The sequence below is a fragment of the Bos grunniens genome, chromosome X, assembly GCF_055505025.1.
Source record: "Bos grunniens cultivar Pamir isolate PY7600 chromosome X, Bosgru_T2T1.0, whole genome shotgun sequence".
In the NCBI taxonomy this organism is placed as follows: Eukaryota; Metazoa; Chordata; class Mammalia; order Artiodactyla; family Bovidae; genus Bos; species Bos grunniens.
The window spans coordinates 29456518-29481448 of NC_141194.1; the positions used below are offsets into that span (position 1 = coordinate 29456518).

The 24931-nt window shown below is 38.0% G+C and overlaps 1 protein-coding gene across 15 annotated transcripts in view; it reads left to right on the forward strand.

Annotated features, from left to right (window-relative positions):
* Nucleotides 1-24931, forward strand: part of GK (glycerol kinase) — a 74319-nt gene that overhangs the window by 42580 nt on the left and 6808 nt on the right. For all 15 annotated transcript variants that reach the window (XM_086388433.1, XM_086388437.1, XM_086388439.1 and 12 more), the window contains 7 exons: nucleotides 5930-5972; nucleotides 6652-6732; nucleotides 20750-20828; nucleotides 21913-22009; nucleotides 22807-22891; nucleotides 23751-23871; nucleotides 23981-24124. In XM_086388433.1, coding sequence (XP_086244559.1) covers nucleotides 5930-5972; nucleotides 6652-6732; nucleotides 20750-20828; nucleotides 21913-22009; nucleotides 22807-22891; nucleotides 23751-23871; nucleotides 23981-24124 — 650 coding nt within the window. The remainder of the gene's footprint in view (nucleotides 1-5929; nucleotides 5973-6651; nucleotides 6733-20749; nucleotides 20829-21912; nucleotides 22010-22806; nucleotides 22892-23750; nucleotides 23872-23980; nucleotides 24125-24931) is intronic.

Sequence of the window (24931 nt, forward strand, 5' to 3'; positions counted from 1 at the left end):
TGGCATATGTAAACACACTGATGAAGCTTGTGAAAACCTTAATTTATAAAATTCAAAACCTTTCCCGTACAGAAACTAAATGCTGGTTTAAAGTATTTTTGCCTTGGGATGGACTTCCCTGGTGGTCCAGTGGTTAAGACTCTACATGTCCAGTGTAGGAGGCATGGGTTCGATCCCTAGTCAGGGAACGTGACAACCCCACATGCCATACAGGCAGCCAAAATGAATATAATTTAAAAAAATTTTTAAATAATAAAAAATAAAGTATTCTTGCCCTTTGCAGAGGTTGTTGGAGGGAGGCTGAGCAGAGGGAAGAAACTCTAATTTTCAACATATTGTTCCTGCACAAGACTTTCTCACTAATTTCAAAGTCATATTTTTGTGGGATTTTTCAAAGTTATTTCTCTGGCACTATGCTTTTTCCCCGTTATTTGAAGTTTCTGCCTCAACACAAAGCAGAAGGAATGACAGAAGTAGAGATTTGGTGCATTTTTCTTCTCATCTTATCTTCTTAATAGTCACACATGTAGTCTGTAACAAGCCCCATATTTAAGAGTGATAAGATGACTCCCACTTTAGGATGAGAAAAACAGATACTCAGAGAAGTTAAGCTAACAAGTGAGGAAAGCAGTCTTTGCATCCGAATCCAGCTGATTCGATTTAGGGCACTTGACCTTTATACTTTACTGTCCCCTGTGTGGAAAAGATTTCCACAGCCCTGGCAGCAGGCTGTCTACCTTTGATGGTTTTTATCTCGAGGATTCTTTTTTTGGCCACACCCCACAGTATGTGGGACCTTAGTTCCCGGACCAGGGGTCAAACCCACACCCTCTGCAGTGACAGTGTGCGGTCTTTACCTCCAGACCGCCAGGGAAGTCCTGTTGAGCGTTTTCTAATTCTCTCACTAATGTTAACTTCACTGCTTACATTCTCCTTTTTGTCAGTAATGGAATGTCTCTGTATTTTAGATGTAGTATTCTTATACTCTAGTAGGGTCAGAAGTCCTCATGCAAAAGTGTGACATTTGGGTGACAGTTTTTCTGAGAAGAGAGATAGGAAAATTCTTCACAGGTCATGCATGGTATCCTGTGGGTCTAGAAACATATTCTTTGAATTCTGGATTCCAGGTAGCTAAGTCAGGAGTCAGAGAAATGATAGATAGAAAAGTAGGCTATCCCCACTACCCTCTTCTTTCCTCCTCTGCCTGGCACCCTAATGCTAGTAAAGCAGATGCTATTTCTCTTTGGCAAGTACCTGACACTGTAGAGCACATGGGAGGTGCCCAGTAAAGTTGCCTGATTTTGTTTCTGTTTATGCTCCCCTCCCTCTTAAGCATTATCAGCCAATTCCAGAAATGCGGGATTTAAGTTAGGGAGGGCAGGCGGAGTACCTCAGCAGCCCCTGCAGGTTGAAAGAGGTGAAGAATTGTAAGATCTTTGGCTCATGTTTCTCTTCCTGAAGGAAAAGATCACAGATATACAATTCATCATAGTATAAATCAGAACTTATGTGCCATAAGAAACTTGGAAGTACTGCTGTTGGGTTTCAAAGGGAGGGAAGAAAAATCACAAAGATTGTTAGTAGTGAGACATTTTGAAGACTGAGCAGTATTGGTGAACACGTGGAACACTGAACCAAGATGCAAATAAGGAAATGGAAAACTTATTTAGAGAAAGAAATGGAAAATTTATTTAGAGAATGTAGAGAACAGTTGGGTAGGGAAGTGATCGTGGGGAAATAAGGCTAAGGTGGTGTGACACCCTAAATTCCAGAGTAAGAGATACTTCCTGAAGGTTTGGGGGCTGCTATTCAGAGATGACTGGAGCTGTTCATTAATGATATGGCAGTCCTGGGTTAAAGTGAGGAGAGGGCTTCCCTGGTGGTTCCGTGGTAAAGAATCTGCCTCCCAATGCAGGAGTCACGGTTCGATCCTTGATCCCAGAAGATCCCACATGCCACATAGCAACTAAGCCCCTGTGCCACAACTACTGAGCTTGTGCTCTAGAGCCGAGGAGCCACAACTACTGAGCCCACATACTGCAACAACTGAAGCTCCCGCACCTAGAGCCCGTGCTCTACAACCAGAGAAGCCACCACAATGAGAAGCCCTAGCACTGTAACTAGAGAGGAGCCCCCACTTGCTGCAACTAGATAAAGCCCGCTCAGCAATGAAGACCCAGCATAGCCAAAAATAAATAACTAAAATTAAAAAAAAAATAAAGTGAGGAAAAACTAGAGGCAGAGAGGACATGGAGGCTACTACAGCATCTCAGTAACAGCAACAAGGACTATGAAGGATGAGGAGGACTGAGATGGAGGTATGGGTGGATGTCCATGGCACTGCAGAGGAACACGAGACAGGAAGCAGGTATGGAGTCTAGTCAGCTGGTCCCAGTGGTTAGACGTAGCCAAAGTATGGAATAGGTTAAAGTAGAAGACTTTATGTTTGGGATACGTTGGTGATACTGGTAGGCTATACATTATACATACATGGTCATGGGGAATGAATGTAGTATAAAAGTATAGATTTTGAATTTCCCATATTTAGAGGTGATTTTTGAAGCAATAAGAATTGATGAAATTACCAAGAAAAAGTATATAGGTAGAGGAGATATTTAGAAGAAGGAAGAGATGACTGGATGGAGAATTCAGACAAATAAAATGTAGTGAGTCATTAATGTGGAGATCCAGGGTCTCTCTTTAAGAGAGGGGCCTGGTAAGCAGTGCAAAATAGAACGAAAAGGACATAGAAATCAGGTCTTCAGTGGTGACCTCCAAGAATGAAGCTTTAATAGAATGCTCAAAATAGAAGCCAGGTTACAAATGGTCAGAAGAGATGCAGGTAAGTAGAAGATAGAGACAGCAAGACAGAATGTGCTATGCAAAAAGGCAACCATCCAGGAAGGGGGAGTGAAGTAGACAGTTTGTTAGATTAATAGGATCTTTCCAACTTTGGGGAATTTTGTTCGTTTGTGTTTTTAATTTAAAAGCTTGTGTTTTAAGTGCCTCCTCTCTCCCAGAGGCTCTAAGTGTAGGAGCAGAGGCCTCCTGTCTCTTCCACAGATTCAACTAGGACCACTCACACACCCCTACCCCACCACTCCCACTGTCTGAATACAGCAGAATCTTGAGAATGGATTGGTAGACCATATAAATGCTGAAAATCCCATATATTTTTGATGACTGGGAATAAAAAAATAACATTTAAGAGGAAAATAATTGCCTATATATGGCTTTGAAAGCAGTAGCCTAGGGACTTCCCTGGTGGTCCAGTGGTTAAGACTCCAAGTTTCTCCTGCAAGGGGCATGGGTTCTATCCTTGGTTGGGGAACTAAGATCCCACATATTGTTTGGCCACAAAAAAAAAAAAAAAAAAAATGTTGTGGCCTAAATGTAGCAAAGAAGTCTCTTCATGTGTTGATAATGCTCATTAATTACTTATTAAGTGTACATGAACTTAAGAATTTACTTCTATGAAGTACCTTGAGCCTCTGTGTCAATTTCGTAATTTAGGACTTGTACACTACTGTTTAGTATACATAGTGTTTATATGGGGACTAAATCAGTACAGATTTCTCCTTTATAAAGTGTGGAACAGATAATTAACTTCCACTTTTATGAATATTTGTTCACGGAGATTGACTTAAAATATGTAGCTTTTTCAGCATTACAGAAGTAAAAAGGTATAGAGATTTATGTGTTTTGACTTCATAAATGTATTATTACCTGAACCTAGTGTTACTTGCGGGGAAGGCAATGGCAACCCACTCCAGTACTCTCGCCTACTGGTGTCTTTGAAAACTGAGGTAGATACTGATGGATGCCATGCTCCCTGAATGTGCTGGCTGGTCATCAAGCAGCCCACAATCATGCTTGAATCAAGCAAAAGAGATGGATGGTATTGGGCGAATTCTTCTTCACATCAGTGGTTCCTGGAAAAATGTTTTTCAGAAAAAATTGCCCCCGTTCTGTTTGCTCCATAAGACAAACACAGCCAGTGGGGTCTGTTGGCTTAGCACTGACTAATATTAATAGCAGCATCTGCTGGGATCTGTCTGCGCACCCCTGGGCTGAGCCCTCCCACCTGGGCTAATGAATGTCACAGAGCACAGCAGCAGGGCCTGTGGGGAGGGAATCCCAGGCAGGTTAGGACAGCTGTGGTAAGCCAGGGATGACAGCCAACTTATTTGAAAAGTGTTGCCATGGGACCCTTGCTGATATCAGCTTGAACCACTTATCTGCTCAGCACAATTCAGAACCACTCGTGCATGTCCAAGTGCCAGATTTGTTACAGAGTCCAAAGCTTTTCCTGATAAGGCCGCCACAAAGTAAATTCAGTTCTTCCCTGGCAGCTGTGCTACGTGCTGGCTCTGACTCTCTGAGCACTGTTAGAACACCCTATCCTGTGTAGGGAAGGGAGAAGATAGACCAGCAATAGCTTTTCCCTCCTAGCTACTCCTGTGCCAAAGTCCAGCTACACTTTTCCCCCACGCTGGACCTACACCGTCTCCATGCCAGAGGTTTACGACTGCCTAATAATGGAGCTAGGCTGGCCTGCCCCATTGCTGAATGGCTATTAGCCATGATGTTTCACTCCACGTGGATTAGTAGAGATGTAACTGTGAGAGAATTTAGGATTTATTGTAACTCAGTGCTATTTTATTAATATAAACATGAACTTGGGTTATGACTAAGCTCCAAATAGTATACTTGCATTTTTTCATTGTTGTTCAGTCACTCAGTTGTGTCCAACTCTTTGCAACCCCATGGACTGCAGCACGCCAGGCTTCCCTTTCCATCACCAACTCCTGGAGCTTGCTCAAACTCATGTCCATTGAGTCGGTGATGCCATGAAACCATCTCATCCTCCGCCGCTCCCTTCTCCTGCCCTCAATCTTTCCCAGCATCAGGGTCTTTTCCAATGAGTCGGCTCTTTGCATCAGATGGCCAAAGTATTGGAGCCTCAGCTTTAGCATTGGTCCTTCCAATGAATATTCAGAGTTGATTTCCTTTAGGATTAACTGGTTTGATCTCCTTGCTATCCAAGGGACTCTCAAGAGTCTTCTCCAGCACCACAGTTTGAAAGCATCAATTCTTTGGCGCTCAGCCTTCTTTATGCTCCAACTCTCACATCCATACATGACTACTGCAAAAACCACAGCTTTGACCATATGGACCTTTGTAGGCAAAGTAATATCTCTGCTTTTCAATATGCTGTCTAGATTTGTCATAGCTTTTCTTCCAAGGAGCAAGCCTCTTGTAATTTCATGGCTGCAGTCACCATCTGCAGTGATTTTGGATCCCAAGAAAATAAAGTCTGTCACTGTTTCCATTTTTCCCCCATCTATTTGCTATGAAGTGATGGGACTGGATGCCATGATCTTAGTGTTTTGAATGTTGAGTTTTTCCATTAGGATTCCACTAAGTACATTTTATTCTAGACTTTTTTCTTTAAGAAAGCACATATTTTTAAAATATTTTGTTTATTTTTGGCCATGCTGGGTCTTGGTTGCTGTGCAGGCTTTCTCTAGTTGTGGCAAGTGGGGGCTACTTCCTAGTGGTGCTTGGGCTTCTCATTGGGTTGGCTTATCTTGTTACAGAGGACGGGCTTTGAGGCGTGTGGGCTCAGTAGCTGTAGCACATGAGCTTAGTTGCCCTGTGGCATGTGGGGTCTTCCCAGACCAGGGATCAAACCAGTGTTCTCTGCATTGGCAGGAGAATTCTTTACCACTGGGCCACCAGGGAAGTCCCTAGACTGTTCTTTAAAACATTATTCCAAGAGTGTATTGATATTTGTTAACTTTTGAAACTTTTCTAAAAATTTAATTTCTTTTATTGTTCTATGTTAAATGTCAATGTTGTATTATTAACGTTTCAGCATTTACTTTTAATAAAATTGTCCCACTGTTCATTCTTCCCCTAACTGTAGGTATGGAACGGGCTGCTTCTTACTATGTAATACAGGCCGTAAGGTTGGTGTTTTTCAAATTAAAAGATTAATGGAAGTCTTCTTTAACTTCATATAAGTAATACTTGAACATAATTTGCTATTAAGTAACTTTTGAGTCAGCAGCTTTTTAAAAAATTTTTATCAGGGTTTAATTTAGAGCTCAATAAAAATGATGAGTATCACTACATTTGAAGCATTCTTGTAAGAACCATTTTAGGTTCTTTAACTTTTATATGTGCGTTTTTAATTGTGTTAGTAGAATATCTCACTAGGAGCTTGTCAGATTCTTAATTCCAATAAGGGATAAACTTTTTGTACTATTTGAGTGTATTGTTTTTTTTTAAAATAATTTTTATTGAAGTTAACAGTTGATTTATAATGTTGTGGTAGTTTCAGGTGTACAGCAAAGAATGTCCACTTTTTTCAGATCTTTTCCCATGTAGGTCATTGCAGAGTGTTGAGTAGAGTTTCCTGTGCTATTGGTTATCCTTATTAGTTATCTGTTTTGTATATAGTAGTATATATATCTCTATCCAAGTCTCCCAAGTGTATTGTTCTTAATACTGGTAATTTTTATTTTTAAGATATATTTTCTAAATTGTCATGTTTATTGAATTATAACTAGATCATTTTTGCTTTAAAAATCTTCTTATGCTTCTTTTTGTTTTCCTGGGTGTAAACTCTTTTTCTCTTTCCTACAGTGTGTATTTTCTGAACATGGCCTTCTGACCACAGTGGCTTACAAACTCGGCAGAGATAAACCCGTATATTATGCATTAGAAGTAAGTACATTTCAATCAGTATAGATAATATGACAGACATTCAAAGCTAAGGAAAATCAGTGGGTTTTTTTAAATTTTTTTCATAAATATGCCTTTTTATTTATTATCTTTTTTTTTAATTTTATTTTATTTAACTTGACAATATTGTATTGGTTTTGCCATATATCAAAATGAATGTGTTATCTGTAAGAATGAAAAGCAACTTCTCAGTCACTATAGCTTTATCATGACTTTGCAACAATTCAGTCACAAAAAAGCTCCATTTCCAATTCTAGTTCTCGTTAATTTTAGTTACTTCCTAGAAACAGTGTTGAACTTCTCAAAGTCATCCATGAGGGATGGAGTGAACTTCTTCTAAACTCTGGTTAATGTAATTTTGACCTCTTCATATGAGTTCTTATGGCATCTAGAATGATGAATCCTTTCTAGTAGGTTTTCATTATAGTTTGCCCAGGATAGATTCATCAGAGAAATCACTGTCTATGGCAACTGTAGCCATACAAGTTGTCTTTCTTAAAACAGTGAGAGTTGAAATTCAAAATTACTCCTTGATTCATGGGCTGCAGAATGTATACTGCATTGTTGTTGTTGTTTAGTCACTTAGTCATGTCCAACTCTTCTTGACACCATGGACTGTATCCCACCAGACTCCTCCGTCCATGTGATTCTCCAGGCAAGAATACTGGAGTGGGTTGTCATTGCCTTCTCCAAGGGATCTTCCCAACCCAGGGATCAAACACATATCTCTTGCATTGGCAGGCAGATTCTTTATCCGTGAGCCATCAGGGAAGCCCATATGTTGCATTAGTAGGCAGGAAAACAACATGAATCTCAATGTAGGTCTCCATCAGAGCTCTTGTGTGACCAGATACATTGTCAGTTCCCTTCATATTTTGAAGGGAATCCTCTTCTGAGCATTATGTTTCCACAGTGGGTTTAAAATATTCAGCACTTCATGTTGTGAACAGATGTGCTGTCATCTAAGCTTTCTTGTTTCATTTATAGAGCACAAGCAGCGTAGATTTACTGTAATTCTTAAGGACCCTAGGATTTTCAGAGTGGTAAATGAACATTGGCTTCAACTTAAGGTCACCAGCTGCATTAGCCCCTAACAAGAGAGAGAGCCTATCCTCTGAAGCATTAAAGTTAGACATTGACTTCTTCTCTCCAGCTGTGAAAGTCTCAGATGTCTTTCCTTCCAATATAAGGCTATTTCATCTACATTGAAAATGTGTTGTTTAGTAGCCACCTTCATTAATGGCCTTAGCTAGATCTTCTGGATAACTTGCTGTGGCTTCTACATCACCACTTGCTGCTTCACCTCACATTTTTATGTTACAGAGACAATTTCTTTCCTTAAACTACGTGAACCAACATCTGCTAGCTCCAAACATTTTTTTCTGAAGCTTCTTCTCTTCCAGCCTTCATAGAATTAAAGAGAGTTAGGGCCTTGCTCTGGCTTAAGGGAATGTTGTGGTTCATTTGATCTCCTATCCAGATCACTCAGACTCGCTCCATATCAGCAGTAAAGTTGTTTCACTTCTTTATCATTCGTGTGTTCACTGGAATAGCACTTTTAATTTACTTCAAGTTTTCCTTTGCATTCACAACTTGGCTAACCATTTGGTGCCAGAGGCCTAGCTTTCAGCCTATCTCAGCTTTAGATATTATTTCCTCACTTGTTTAATTATTTCTATTGAGTTTTTGGTTTAAAGTGAGACATGGGACTCCTCGTTTCACTTGAGCATCATTTAGAGGTCACTGTAGGGTTATTAATTCGCCTAATTTCAATATTGTTCCATCTCGAGGAATAGGGAGGTCTGAGGAGAAGTAGAGAAATGGGGAATGGCCAGTCGGCGGAGCTGTTAGAACATACATACACATTTATCGTTAAGTTCACCGTCTTATATAGGAACAATTTGTGGCACCCCAGAACAATTAGAGTAGTAAAACCAAAAATCACTAATCACAGATCACCTTAACAAATATAATAAAATTTGAAATATTGTTAGAATTACCAAAATGTGACATAGAGATACAAAGTGAGCAAATGTTAGAAAAATGGTACCAGTAGACTTGCTCTGTGCAGGGTTGCCACAAACCTTCAATTTGTGGGGGAAAAAAAAACAAACAAACCTAGTATCTGGGAAGCACAGTAAAATGAGGTATTCCTGGGACTTCCCTGGTTGTCCAGTGGTTAAGACTCCATGCTCCAATGCCGGGGGCCCAGGTTTAACTCTGGTCAGGGAACTAGATCCCACATGCTGCAGCTAAGACCCTGTGCAGCCAAATACATAAATGTTTAAAAAATAATAAAATGAAATATGCCCACCATGGGATTTGTGCCTTCATGGCCATAAATACTGTTTCTGCTACTCTAGTCTGAGAGTTCGTTAATTTAATCTAATCATCCCATTATATCATTGGCTCCAAGAGCATATATTAAAATATCTAGCTCTTTTTGAGTGAATTATCAAGCCACGTCTATGCCATTTTGTATTAATATTTGCACAGATGATCTTTTGTTCATCTAAATTGAGGTCTTTGTTTCTTCCTATTAAATTTCATGATAGTGATTTCAGCCAATTCTGACACAAGTCTGAATGCTTTTTCATTCTTCACCCTTACTCTTCCAGTTTTGTCTTATCTGGAGACTTAACACATTAGCTTTATGATTTTTTTGTATTTCTTTTAATTGGAGGATAATGACTTTACAGTACTGTGATGGGTTTTGCCATACATCAGTATGAATTGGCCATAGGTATACATGTGTCTATTCCATCCTGAACCCACCTCCCTCCCCACTGTATCCCTCCGTGTTGTCACAGAGCACCAGCATATATATTACCATATGATTTTCTTTTGATTCATGTAATTTTTTTTAGTTTCATAGAATTTTAAAGCTGAGGGAAGCAGTGGATTAGATGACAACAGGCTTCGCTATACCCTGCTATCCCCTTGTTTCATGCATGAAGAAGGCAAGTGAAACTGGAGTCATTTGGCCAAGGTAGTTTGATGCAAATCCACATTATTGGACATCAGAGTCTAGATGCCTAGGCTGCCCCACTGGACCATCTCCTTCCTTATACATCTGAATATTCAGGGCTTCAGTCTCCCCAGTCCAGTGTTCTTTTCACTGCATCCCCCATATGTCACACCCTTCTGCTAACCTAGAAACTCGGCCATAACACACACACACACACACTAGTTTGTTAACGACAGATAGAATTTCTTTTCCATATTTTCTAATTCTTTTCACAAAAATCTTGTAAATTTTTTTTAAAAATCAAAAAAGAATGCAGAGAATCAAGCTAGATTGGTATAACTTTTTCTCAGTGAATTCATGCAAATTCCACCTAGTCGCCCTGCTTCATTTTTGGGGAAAGTGCTTATAAAGCAGGTATTTAATACTCATTTCTGTAATTTGACAGATTTTGGTTAGGCTTTGCAATCTGAGGTGTCAAAAAGTAACTTTCTTTACTTTCAGAAGTACTCTCTCTAGGGAATTTCCTGGTGGGCCAGTGGTTGGGACTCCATGCTTTTACTGCCAGGGGCAGAGTTTCAATCTCCCGTCAGGGAACAAAGATCCCACAAGCCACCTGGTGAGGCCAAAATAAATAAATAAATAAAAAATTTTAAAAGTGCCCTCTTTGAAAACAGAAACTATGCCTATCCCTCTTAGTTTTTAGTCTTCTTTCATTATGCCTCTGCTGACTAGGAAGCAACATAAGGCATTTCTAATTGTTTGGGGTTTTTTTTAGTAGTACTTTCAAAATAATAATTATATATTTTTCCAAGAGTGTTTATAATTGTTTAATATTTTTAATAACCATCCAACCATGATGAGGACCTTGAATGCTTTATACCTACCACCTCCACCAGCAGTCATGGAATTTACAATTTTCATTTTCCCCTTTTCTTAAACATACAGTAATTCATACTATTTTCAGTCAATCAAAAATCATATTAATTGACATATTTATCAATTTCTGTGTCCAGTATCATTTCTTTGGTCCCAGACCTTTTATGTCCCCATTCACCACCCCCAGGTTTTTCTTGCTGAGGGACAACCTTTCAAAGTTCATAGAATCTGGGGTAGTAAGCCTATTTTTTATAGGTTTCTCTTTATTGTGCCCTCTCTCTGGAGTGGATATAAAAATCTCAGTTTTTGTAGCTACATCCCTTCCGGCCATGTTTTGCTGCCAATCAGACCTTGGCTGCCCTGATATAAAGTTTTTAAACTTTATATCCTTATCATTGACATTCCATAGTTTTACTATGATATGCCTTAGTTTAGATTTATTTTTACTTATTCTGTTAGGTACTTGGATACAAGTCTTCAGTTCTGAAACATTCTCAGCAATTATCTCTTCAAATATTGCTTCTCTACCACTGCCTCCATCCTCATCTGGAATTGCTATTGTCTGGATATTGGAACTTTCCAACCCACCCTCCATGTCTCTTAACTGCCATTTTATATATTTTTAAATTCTTTGTTTCTCTGTGCTGTATCCCTGGTGAGTTTCTCAGTATCTACATTTCAAAGTTTTCTCTTTAAAACAAATAAAACAAAAACATTTTAATTGTGAAATGTAAAACATAGGAAAAAATGCATAAACCATCAATATACAGCTTAGCATGTTATTATTAAAGAAGACCCATGTGGGACTTCCCTGGCAGTTGAGTGATTAAGACTCCACACTTTAACTGCAAGGGGCCCAGGTTCGATCCTTGGTCAGGAAAGCCAGAAAAAAGAAATATTAAAGATGAAGACCCATGTAACCTCACCCAGGTCAAAAAACAGAACTGCCAAGAACCCACTATGTGCGACTCCCAATCACAGCCTCTTTCCTTTCCCCTCAGGTAACTGCTGCCTTGAGTTTTATCATAACCACTTTCTTATTTTCTTTATAGTTCTAACACTTAAATGTGCAACCCTGAACACCAGAGTTAGTTTTGCATGTTTTTAATAGTTTATATGTTAATAATACAAAAGAGTGAGCCTGAGTAATACAGTATGCAAACTTTGGTCTCTTTCACTCAACATTCTATTTGTGAGATTCACCACTATTGTTTCATTCTTTTTCATTACCATATGTAAATACCACCAGCAGTGTATAAGAGCAATAATTTACCTGTTTTCTCTTGTCTGTTCTATGGTTTATCTCAACTACTACCTTTTATAATCTCACTCAGTACTTTCATTTCTAGAATCTTTAACTGGTTAGTTTTTACCTGATTCTGTTTTATTTCTCTTTTTCTTTTGGTTTGTAATTCATTTTATTTTCATGGAAATCATACCTTAATTTACCTCTTTGGCTTTTGTTTGTTTTTTTCTTTTTTGGCCATGCTACACGGCATGCAGGATCTTAGTTTCCCGACCAGGAATTGAACCTGTACCCTGCAGTGGAAGCTCAGAGTCCTAACCTGGACTACCAGGGAAGTCTCCTAATTCACTCCTTTGAATACATTTAGCACATACTTATTTTAAAGACTTATTTGTCAGATTGGAATGAATTCTGTTCCAACTGTTAAGTTTTGTTGACTGATGTCATTTCTTCCCCTTCCATACATTTTTACTAGAAGTGATGCTTCTAAGCTAGCGTATGATGTGCAGTAATATCTAATTTACTAAAAAGTCTGTATATTTTAATTTAATCAAATTTTAATAGAAGTGTAATTAAATTACACTTAACTTACTTTTAAGTGTACAACATAGTGACTCAGTATTTTTATACATTACAAAATGGTCACCACAATAAGTCTAATTAGCATCTGTCACCGTGCAAAATTATTATAATATATTGACTATATTCCCAGTGCTGTATATTATATCCCTGTGACTTGTTTATTTTTTAATTAATTTATTTATTGGTCACGCCACTTGTGGGATCTTAGCTTCTGATCGAACCTATACCCCCTGCACTAGAAGCATGGAGTCTTAACCACTGGACCACCAGGGAAGTCCCATGCCTTGTTTATTTTATGACTGGAAGCTTGTACCTCTTAATCTCCCTCATCTCTTTCACTCATCCTCCTACCCTCTTCCGCTCTGGCAACCAACATTTTGTTCTCTGTTTCTGTGAGTCTATTTTCTAATTTGTTTGTTCATTTGTTTTATTTTTTGGATTCCACATACAAGTGATACCATGCTATATTTTCTTTCTCTGGCTTATTTCACTTAGCAAGTACCCTCTAGGTCCACCCATATTTTTGCAAATCACAAGATGTCACCCCTTTTTATGGATGAGTAATATTCCATTATATATATTATAAAAGTATCCATTTTATTCATCTATCGAGAGATATTCAGGTTGCTTTCATATCTTGGCTATTGTAAATAATGCTGCAATGAGCATGCTGGTGCATATATCTTTTCTAACTAGTGTTTTTTTCCCTTTGAAAAATTACTCAGAGGTGGACACCAGGGCTCAAGGGTGCCCTTTTCCCCATATCCTCCCCAACACTTGTTATTTCTTGTCTTATTGATAATAGCCATTATGACAGGTGTGGGGAGATTGCATTATGATTTTGATTTGCATTTCCCTGATGATTAGTGATGTTGAGCACCTTTTCATGGGGCTATTTACTATCTATATGTCTTCTTTGGAAAAATGTCTATTTAGGTCCTCTGTCAATGTTTTAATCAGATAGTTTTTGACATTGAGTTATATGAGTTCTTTGTATATTTTGTATACTAACCCCATTTGCAAATATTCGCTCCAATTCAGTGGGCTGCCTTTTCATTTTGTTGATAGCTTCCTTCATTGTGCAAAAGCTTTTTAGTTTATTTTTGCCTTTGTTTCCCTTGCCTGAGGAGACAGTACAAAAAGAATATTGCTGAGGTCAAAGAGCATACAGCCTATGTTTTCTTCTAGAAGTTTTATACTTTCAGATCTTGCATTTAAATTTTAAATCTGTTTGGAGTTTATTTTCATATATGGTGTGAGAAAGTAGTCTGGGTTGATTCTTTTGCATGTAGGTGTTCTGTTTTCTGAACACTATGTCTGATGTTTTAATACTGGATTTCTTCATGTATTTTGAAATTTTCCCTTCTGGTCTCGTTTTCCATTAAGCCAATAGCCTTAGTCAGCAGGTAGACAACTGCTTGTTTTCCAGCACCCCTACACAAGCAGGAGAGCGCCACCGAGCCCCTGGCTTCAAACACTGACACTCTTCCTGGTCTTACATGAAGCACTCTGAATTCTTTTCCTCTGCAGGAGTCAGTTCCAGCCCCTCCTGCTGCCTGACACATACAGAACAATGAATCAGAATCCATCATGCCTGTGGCCTCAAACCCTACTTGACTGTGCATTTCTATTTCTGTCCACACTGATGCTATTCTCTTCTTGAGGTAGCATGTGTTGTTTTGTTTTTCTCTTTTTATATTTTGCCTGTTATCCTCTGTTAGGGACACAGGTGATTTTTTTTAAAGTGCAAACTCAACTATCTCTGTTGATAGGGATTTTATCACTAAGAATGTTAACATCTCTGGGTCCCTATTTCATTGTTAGTAAAAAGGAAGTGGGACACATGATCCTTCAGTTGTTTTGAGACTTTAAACTCATGTTAAACTGCTTAAGTTTGTCCCACTGTTGCTAGTTGGAAATTTTTATTAGTGGTGGAAGATACTGAAACAAAATAGAGCAAGAATTACCAAAATAGAGTGAGTAGTTCTGCCTTCCCTCTGCCATCTGTGTGCCATCTTCCCCAAGCTGTGCTTCTCCCTTCTTCGTTCATCTTTTTCTAAATGTTATTTCCCAAAACAAAATGCTTTTGGGGAGCTTTGATCTGATTATGAACTTGAGCATACTATGGGTTTGATACTTCCATGTTCTGTATTCTGTCACTAGGATATAAGTTCCCTGCGGTCAGAAGACTTGCCTGTCTTGTTCACCACTCTATTCCAGAATCTGGCATATAGTAGACACTCAATAGGTATTGTTTATATACCAAATCCTATATTATGCCATTTTTGCCTATTTAAACATGAGCTCCAAAGAGGATTTCTTATAAGAACCCCATTGTTTTTTTTTAAATTTATTTATTCTTTATTTGAAGGATAATTGCTTTACAGAATTTTGTTGTTTTCTGTCAAACCTCAACATGAATCAGCCATAGGTGTACATATGTCCCCTCCCTTTTGAACCACCCTCCCATCTTCTTCCCCTTCCCACCCCTCTAGGTTGATACAGAGCCCCTGTTTGAGTTCCGTGAGACATACAGCAAATTCCCATTGACTGTCTATTTTACGTATGGTAATATAAGTTTCCATGTTACTCTTTCCATACATCTCACCCTCTCTTCCCCTCTCCCCATGTCCATAAGTCTGTTCTCTATGTCTGTTTCTCCATTACTGCCTTGCAAATAAATGCTTCAAGACCATCTTTCTAGATTCCATATATATGTGTGTGTGTGTGTGTGTGTGTGTGTGTTAGTATATGATATTTATCTTTCTCTTTCTGACTTACTTCATTCTGTATAATAGGCTCTAGGTTCATCCACCTCATTAGAACTGACTCAAATGTGTTCCTTTTTATGGCTGAGTAATATTCCATTGTGTATATGTACCATAACTTCTTTATCCATTCATATGTCAGTAGATATCTAAGTTGCTTTCATGTTCTAGCTATTGTAAATAGTGCTGCAATGAACAATGGGATACATGTGTCTTTTTCAGTTTTAGTTTCCTCAGGACGTATGCCTAGGAGTGGGATTGCTGGGTCATATGATGGTTTTATTCCTAGTTTTTAAAGGAATCTCCATACCATCTTCCATAGGGGCTAACACCCCCCCACCCATTGTTTTCTTTAAATGTCCTTTTTCTCATCTCTTTGATGTGATTTGTGATTTTAGTGTTAAATTTTTCTTTTTTGGAGTTTTTCATCTCTCTTGAGCCAGATATTCATTTTAGGTATAAGCCTTATTTATTAGTTAACTGTTGCTGCATAACAATACTACCACTGATGCAAGTGGCTTAAAACCATACCCATTTATTACCTTACAGTTTTCATGGGTCAGGATTCCGTGCAAAGCTTAGCTGGATCCTCTACTCAGGGTCTTACTGGGCTGCAGTCAAGATTTAGACTGAGATTGCACAAGGTGTAGATTGAGGTTGCAGTCTCATCTAAGACTCCATCTGTTTCTAGGTTCACTCAGGTTATTGACCAAATTTAGTTCCTTGTGGTTGTAGGACTGGAGGTTTCAGTTTCTTACTAGCAGTCAGCAAGAGGCTTCCCTCAGCTCCTAGAGGCCACCTGCAGTTCCTTCCTATGTGAGGACTTAATACCAGCAAGGCGGGGAGAGAGTCCAGAAAACATGTGTGATAATGTTATGCAACGTAATCACATACATATTGCCACATACATCCTGTCATGTTTGACAGGTCCTGTTGGTTAAAAGCAAGTCATAGATCCCACCTTACTTAAAGGGAAAGCATCATGGAAGAGCATGAATAGCAGGAGTTGAGGATGATGGGAGCCTGTAAACATTGTTTATGGACTTTTCTAATGTACTTTCTTAGAAAGTATACTTTCTTCACATATATATATATATATATATATATATATATATATAAATTTATTTATTTTAATTGGAGGCTAATTACAGTATTGTATTGGTTTTGCCATACATCAACATGAATCTGCCACAGGTGTATAATTTCTGACAAATGAGTGCTTTTAATTTTAATTCTCTAACTTGTTACCAAAGTATTAATGATACAGATTACATTTCAAAAATGCTTCCCCAATTCACCTCTCTGCTCCTGTTGTCTTCTCTTTGCAATTACAAATGCTGTAGTTAGATTTTTGCATTTGTAATCATATATAAATTAAGTACAGTATTAATTATATAGTGTTGTGTATTACTGTAGCATACACACAACTATTTCCTGTGCCTAATGGTTGATTTTGAGCACTTTAAGGATAACCTAAAGTTTACATAATTTTTCTCCACATGTACTGATTTTAACCATAACTGCATTGTGAGACACATCCTACATCCTGAAATAATCTACTTTATAATACTGTTCATGGCAGTAACATTCATCTCAAGGAACTTTCGAGGGAACGTATGTTTGCCTGCCATGACATTATATCGGAGCTACCTGGTTATTTTTAATCTAATCTTCACATAGCCTTTTCCTTAGCTTTTCACTTTCCAGGCTGTTTGTCTAGTTTTGAGTAATTTATTTCTCTTGTCCATTTATCATTGAACTTCTTTTTACCCATTTCTATTATGTTTTTCTTTGTGCACGCTCAGTCACTCAGTCGTATCGGACTCTTGGCAACCCTATGAACCTTAGCCCGCTAGGCTCCTCTGTCCATTGGATTTCCCAGGCAAGAATACTGGAGTGAGTTGCCATTTACTTCTCTAGGGGATCTTCCCAACCCAGGGATTGAACCCACGTCTCTGGCATTTCAGGTGGATTCTTTACCGCTGAGCCACTGGGAAAGCCCTCTCATTTCTATTATGTTTTACACCTCAGTTAGGCTTCTGTGTAGCTTTCCCAGTGGATCGTGACTTAGAATAAGAGTTGATTCATATTTTTAGTTGATGAGCTGAAGTATTGAATCTTTATATTTATGATATAATTGACAGTAACTTATTTGATCACAAGTAGACAGTCACCTTCTATCTATCATTTTAGGTTTCCATTCCTGTACTCTTTTCCCTGCCCATCTTCAAAGCATTATACCACCTTCCAATTTATCTCCTGCCTTTGGATTCAGAAGACTACATCTTTTGTGAATTTGGAGGTTTCTCTTATTTTTATTAATTTGTAAAGAGCTATACCAAGTATTATATCATGATACCAAAATTATATACTTATTTCAGATAAGTGTTTTTCATATTAAACCTACTTCTCTGCTCAACAATAGAACACTACTTTATACTCCTGATGACCAAAGTTAAAATAATTTTCTTCTGGAAGCTTGACAGTGGCTTTAAATAATGTCTTCAATAATGTTCTCAATCAGTTACCTTTAATGAAAATCTTGATTTTCCTTTTTTTATAACCACATTGCTTCCTCTGAAAAAAAAATTATCTGAGCGTGTAACATATTGCCCTCATCAGTGGAAAGGAGGTACACCAACATTTGATTTCCCAAAATATGAAGTTCCACTAGCTCATAGCCATAAGACCACTCCACTAGACTTCCAGCTTAATGGCTTTTTAAAATTCGTTGTTTACTCACCTAAAACCATTGGAAACATACACATTTCTTGGTTAGATGCCATGTAGGACCAGTGTCTTTTTGAGTGTATAAGGAGAAAGAACATCTGTTTTTCCATGTAGATCTAGAACTGTGCTGTCCAATATGGTAGCCACTAGCCACACCTGACTATTGAACACTTTGAATGTGGCTAGTCCAAATTGAAATGTGCTGTAAGTAGAAAATATATACCTGATTTCCAAGACTTAGTGAGTTATATATATATATATATATATATATATATATATATATATATATATAAATAAACATATCTCAATGTTTATATTGTTACATGTTGCAATGATAATATTTTTAATATATTGAGTTAAAATATAATTAATCTAACCTTTTTAACTATGGTAACTAAAAAGTTAAATTATATCTGCAACTCACATTATATTTCTGTTAACAGCACTGGTCTAGAGAATCTTACGTGTTTTCTAGTCTTTGGCACTAGTATCTCTGAATTGTTTGCTTCCAAAGGATGTTTCAGAGTTGAATTGTCTCCAGAAGCAAAAAATGTACTTAGTTCTCCTTAATGGTCCTACTCTCTACCTAAGTATATAATATATCAAAGTTAGGAAGTGTATTCTTTGAGGAGAGGCATTGGGTTAGGGTCCCTTGTCAGATGTTTGCTAAATTGTTATTGTCCCACTTTTAAAATCTGGTTCTATCTTCACAGAGATGTCAAATCAGTTCCTCAAATGATTTTTATAGCTGAAAATTCACTGTGTAAAAAGAGCAACTGGTGTTTTGCCAGCTTTTCAGTAGAATATAGTGACTTGTTCTCATAGCAGCTATGAATGGTAGAATGTATTAATAGCAACATGTTCAGCGTCTAGTTTGTTTACATCCTGAAAACTGATGGCAAGAAGGGATAACCATTTGCAATTCAATTTACTGGGGATAGACAGGCAAGCAACGTATAAAAAAGTTCTGTTTCCTACACTTACTGTATTACCTGATGTTTTGGTTTGGAGTGATGCTATGGAAGTAATTTACATTAGTAATCTATATGAAAAACAAAACACAGAAGATGAACAAATGTGTATGAATGAAACATCAGAACCAAGAAACCTTTTTTGGAACTCCTAATGGTTTGTGCTAATACTTCTTTTGGCCCCAGAATCTTTTTTTTTTTTATAAACAGCTTTATGGAGATGTCCTTCCCGTATCACACAATTCACTCTTCTAAAAGTGTATGATTCGGTGGTTTTTAGTATGTTCACAGAGTTTTGCAGTCATCACAACAGTCTAAATTGAGAACATTTTTATTTCCCCAAAGACTAACTCCATCACCTCAACCCTAGGCAAGCACTAGTCAACTTTGTGCCTATGGATTTGTGTACTGTGGATATTTCATACAAATTGAGTTATACAATATATGATCTTTCATTTAGCATGATGTTTTCAACATTCACCCATGTTGTAGCAGAATTTCATGTTTTTTCATGGTCAAATAATTTTCCAGTGTGTAGGTATACTACATTTATCCATACATCAGTCAATGGAATTTGGCTGATATGTTTTTTTAACACTTAAAGAACTAATGAAACTAGTATTTACATTCAGTAATAACTTTCCTGTATATTCCTGTATACTTCCTATATTAAGCCTCCTTGTAATTTCTTTAGGTAACTATTATTATAGTCATTACCATTATATAGGCGAATAAATGGAGTCTTGGAAAGCCCAACTAATTTACCTAAAATTATGAATCTATTAAGAAATAGAATTCAGCCTTAAACCCAGTTCATCTGACTCCAAATTGTATGTTTTCTTCCTTATTGCCACAGCCATACATTCCCCCTCCACTCCATCCCTTGGTGATTTTGTTGTAAAGAATAATTATTTTTTTAATGAATTTTTATTGGGGTATAATCGCTTTACAATGCTGTGTTCGGAGAAGGCAATGGCACCCCACTCCAGTACTCTTGCCTGGAAAATCCCATGGGCAGAGGAGCCTGGTAGGCTGCAGTCCATGGGGTCGCTGAGGGTCAGACACAACTGAGCGACTTCACTTTCACTTTTCACTTTCATGCATTGGAGAAGGAAATGGCAACCCACTCCAGTATTCTTGCCTGGAGAATCCCAGGGACGGGGGAGCCTGGTGGGCTGCCATCTATGGGGTCTCACAGAATTGGACATGACTAAAGTGACTTAGCAGCAGCAGCAGCAGCTGTGTTAGTTTCTGCTGTATAGCAAAGTGAATCAGTTATAAATATATCTGCTCTTTTAAAAATGTCCTTCTCGTTTAGGTTACCACAGAGCATTTGGTAGAGTTCCCTGTGCTATACAGTTAGGTCCTCATTAGTTATCTAAGAATAATTACTTTGCAGTTAGCCTTCTTTGTTGACTTTTTTGTGTGTGGTTGCTAGATTTAATATACTGTTTAATTTGGGAAATGGGCTTAAAAAACTTTCAGGGTAACATTTCCCAATAACTTTGTGGCTACGATGGGAATGTATTCTGGGTGATAATATACCATTGTCATTTAGCAACAGAACAATTGTTCAAGAAACAGATTGCTCAGCACAGTGATGTCCATCTATGGGAACAGGTCCAAGGTCTACTGGAGGGCTCTCTTCTCTGCCTCATGAAAAATTTCTATAAAAACTTAGATAAAACCATGTTTATATTAAAAGACCTGGTTTATGACATTTGTAGAAGTCCCAAAGTTAAAATTTTTGAATTGTATCCATCTGGTAGAATCATACACAGACAATATGCTCAATAAGAACTTTATGTACTGATAACATATTTAATATATTCTCTCTCGGATTCCTTATTTTCCATAGGGTTCAGTAGCTATAGCTGGTGCTGTTATTCGCTGGCTTAGAGACAATCTTGGAATTATAAAAAGCTCTGAGGAAATTGGTGAGTATCTTCTAACAAAGGGCTGGAATCTAAATAATGAAAATTGTTAATATTTTACCCTTGCAGTCTGTTAATGCTTTGCCCTGTATTTGACATTAAACTATATGGGTTCCTATTATGAGTTTGATTTATATATAAAAGACTCTTTGTGAAGATTTATAAAACAACAAATTGACATAATTAGTGGTGCTTATTCATAAACAGTCACGGTAAGGCATAAAAATTACCCAAGTGTAAAATTGAACACCGAAGATTGCCAGAATCTGCAGTTAAATTTATCTGATAAGAAAGAGCTTTAACTCTTATTAGAGTGAGAATTAAAACTCCAGAACCTGTAATTTAAATATTACTATGGCTATTTTCAAATGATAGGTAATTATTTTGAACTCCCTACCCACTCTCCTGCTTGTTTCATTTCACCTGAAGGTGAGATAATCAGGGACACATTTCTGATTAGGAATGCAGTGAAGGCCACTTCTTCATCTGCTAGTCAGCAACCTTAAAAATAGTGGAAACTGGGACTTCCTTGATGGTCCAGTAGTTAAGAATCCGCCTGCCAATGCAGGGGACACAGGATCAATCCTTGGTCCAGGAACTAAGATCCCACATGCCGTGAGGCATCTAAGCCCCTACCCCACTCCTACTGAGGCCACGTGCCCTGGAGTTTGTGCTCCACAACAAAAGAAGCCACTGCAGTGAGAATCCTGTGCCCCATGTCTAGAGAGCAGCTCCCAGGCATTACAACTAGAGAAAGCCTGTGCACAGCAACGAAGACCCAGCACATCCGAAAATAAATTAAATATTTTTTAAAAAATAGTGGAAATGAGCTACAATACCTTAACAAAACGAATCCAGTTCCTTTCATTCTTGGACTGGGTTATATTTTGTAAGGGAGAAATTTGCTTTTGTTGCTCCTCATATTCTGCTACAATTAGCAACATTTTGCTGTACTGCATATTAGGAAACCAAAAGTCCTGTCCTAATATTTTAAACATGTGTGCTTGTTGATGAAAAGAAGTAGTATATATTGGAATGATTTTTTTTGTGTTTTTTTTTTGTTGTTGTTGTTTGTTTTTAACGTTAGAAAAACTTGCTAAAGAAGTAGGTACTTCTTATGGCTGCTATTTCGTCCCAGCATTTTCGGGGCTGTATGCACCTTATTGGGAGCCCAGTGCAAGAGGGTAAGATTTGAAAATAAGGTATGCTTTTGTCTGTCTTGATTTATTTACTATATTAGCTAAAAACTTATTGGTTAATAGTTTTCTATTTTCAAATGATTTTGAAGTATGGAGGAAACCTTTTATACTTGGGAAGTATAATTTTAGAACCTTTAAACTCCAAGAAGTTGGGACTTCCCTGGCTGTCCAGTGGTTAGGACTCCACGCTTCCACTGCAGGAGGCATGGATTCGATGCCTGGTTGAGGAACTAAATTACTGCACTGCATGCCCCATGGCATGATATAAAGAAGAACTCCAGGGACTTCCCTGGTGGTTCAGTGGCTGGAACTCTGCCCTCCCTCCCAATTCAGGGCACCTGGGTTCTAGATCCCACCTGCCACAACTAAGACCTGGTTCAGCCAAATCAATAAATAAATATTAGAAAAAATTCCACGAAGTTATGTCATCTGACAATAAGCCCTGGCTATATTCCTATTCATGTTAGTATTATTATCTTTTATCTTCAAGGCACCTGTAAGTTATGTATTAAAAGGCTATCATCTAGATGAATATTGATTTGGTTTTATATTATTGTCATCTATTCAGATAGGTCATGAACTTTTTCATATGTGGATGCAACATTATAGACTATAAGGATTTTGCCAGCTACTTAATGTTTGTGTCCAGTTTTGGCTTTTTAATGTCTTTTTCCCCCATACACTTCTATGTACCAAATTCAACCTTTCCATATTTAGAACATTCCCGATTAATGACTCATTTATTCTGCTCTAATCTTAAAAATCTTTGTGTGTATTTTTAGGATCATCTGTGGGCTCACTCAGTTCACCAATAAATGCCATATTGCTTTTGCTGCATTAGAAGCTGTTTGTTTCCAAACTCGAGAGGTAATCAATATGGGCCTTTTTCCTGTATTTAATCCATGTTTATTATTCCTATACAAATTTTATATATATATATATGCCAGAAATTTATGAAAATTTAATAAGCTTGTTCTTGTTGTTCAGTCACTAAGTCGTGTCTGACTCTTTGTGACCCCATGGACTGCAGCATGCCAGGCTTCCCTGTCCTTCACCATCTCCAGAGTTTGCTCAAACTCATGTCCATTGAGTCAGTGATGCCATCTAACCATCTCATCCTCTGCTGCCCCCTTCTGTTCTTGCCCTCAATCTTCCCAGCATAATCAGAAATTAAGCCTGGGGACTTCCCTAGCAGTCCAGTGATTAAGCCTTCATGTTTCCACTGCAGTGGGCACGGGTTCCATCCCAGGTCAGGGAACTAAGATCCCATGGGCTGCACAGTAAGGCCAAAAGAAAAAAATTTTTTAATTAAGCCTGCCTAAACAGTAATGTAATAAATGCAAGTTTGTTTTCTTTTCCCAGCTGTCATTACTCTCTAAGTTCCTGTTAGCTGCTGGGCACTGGGCATTTTACAGTTGAGGGGATGCTGAGCGACACATATTAGGCAAAGGATTTGAATAGCAGCACAAACATAGACACCACGGCAGGAAATCAGGGTGCAAAATAGAGTTGTCTGGCTTGCCTGGATATAGAGGTGAGTGCAGAGGAGTGTTAAGAGAAAAGTTTGGTGGTAACCAGACCAAGGAAGACCTAGAAGAAATCTCTTTTTTCCTTCTGTAGGCTTTGGGGAGCTTTTGCGTGTTTTTAAGTAGAAGATGACTATTTTCTGAGATATTACTGTGTGGTACTTTGATGATGTTCATTGCATTGTTTTTTTTTTTTTCAGATTTTGGACGCCATGAACCGTGACTGTGGAATTCCACTCAGCCATTTGCAGGTAGATGGTGGAATGACCAACAACAAAATCCTTATGCAGTTACAAGCAGACATTCTGTATATTCCAGTAGGTCAGTAAGCCCTCATTCCTTCAAACCCCAATAGTCAAGTTTTTTTTGAAGAACTGATTTTTCAGGCATATGTAATTGCTAAGATAGTGATGTTGTTCTCTCCCCTCAGTGAAACCATCCATGCCTGAAACAACTGCTCTGGGAGCCGCCATGGCTGCAGGGGCTGCAGAAGGGGTTGGCGTCTGGAGTCTGGAGCCTGAGGACTTGTCGGCTGTCACAATGGAGAGATTTGAACCTCAGATCAACGCTGAGGGTACTTTTATTTATTTTTTTATTGAGGTAGAGTTGATTTCTAACACAATGTTGTGTTAGTTCCAGCAGCACAGCAAAGTGATTCAGTTATATATACTATGTTTTTCAGATTCTTTTCCCTTATAGGTTATTACATAATATTGAGTATAGTTCCCTGTGCTCTACAGTAATCTTTTTCAGTGAGGGTACTCGTAAAGACTGAAGATTGGTGTACTGTGAAAAGGGAGAGAGAGTTTGGTGGTTTAGTCACAAATCAAGAAATGAAATAAGATTGCAAATGTGAAGGTAATTTCATATTCAGCTGCTAAACATATTTGGCTTCATATCTGAATGAATGTAAATAAGAGAAATAGTTCCCTATTTAAAAAAAAAAACACAAATTTCTATAATCACTTTTTTACCATTCACTTCTACTGATTATAGTCTCTTCATGTACGAGGATAACACTGCCACATTATCAGTTTTATTAATAGCCTGTTAGTGTAACCTTTTCTGACAGTGACAAGGGAGATATATAGACCACTGACCCATCATGTCTGCATTGGGTCCTCTTTAGTGCCAATGACCAGTTTTAGGACAGGATTAACTTGGCTAAGGACCATTCTGGTAACTTTTAAGCACAGCAGGGCTAGCCTGACAAAAGCAGCAACAATTTAAATCAATGAGCATTAAATATTTGACTCACTGTTGTAACAAACAAAACTAAGCCACAAGCCAGACCAATAGACTGTCCCGCCAGGCTCCTCTGTCCATGAACTATTCCAGGCAAGAATACTGGAGTGGGTTGTCAGTTCCTCCTCCAGGGGAT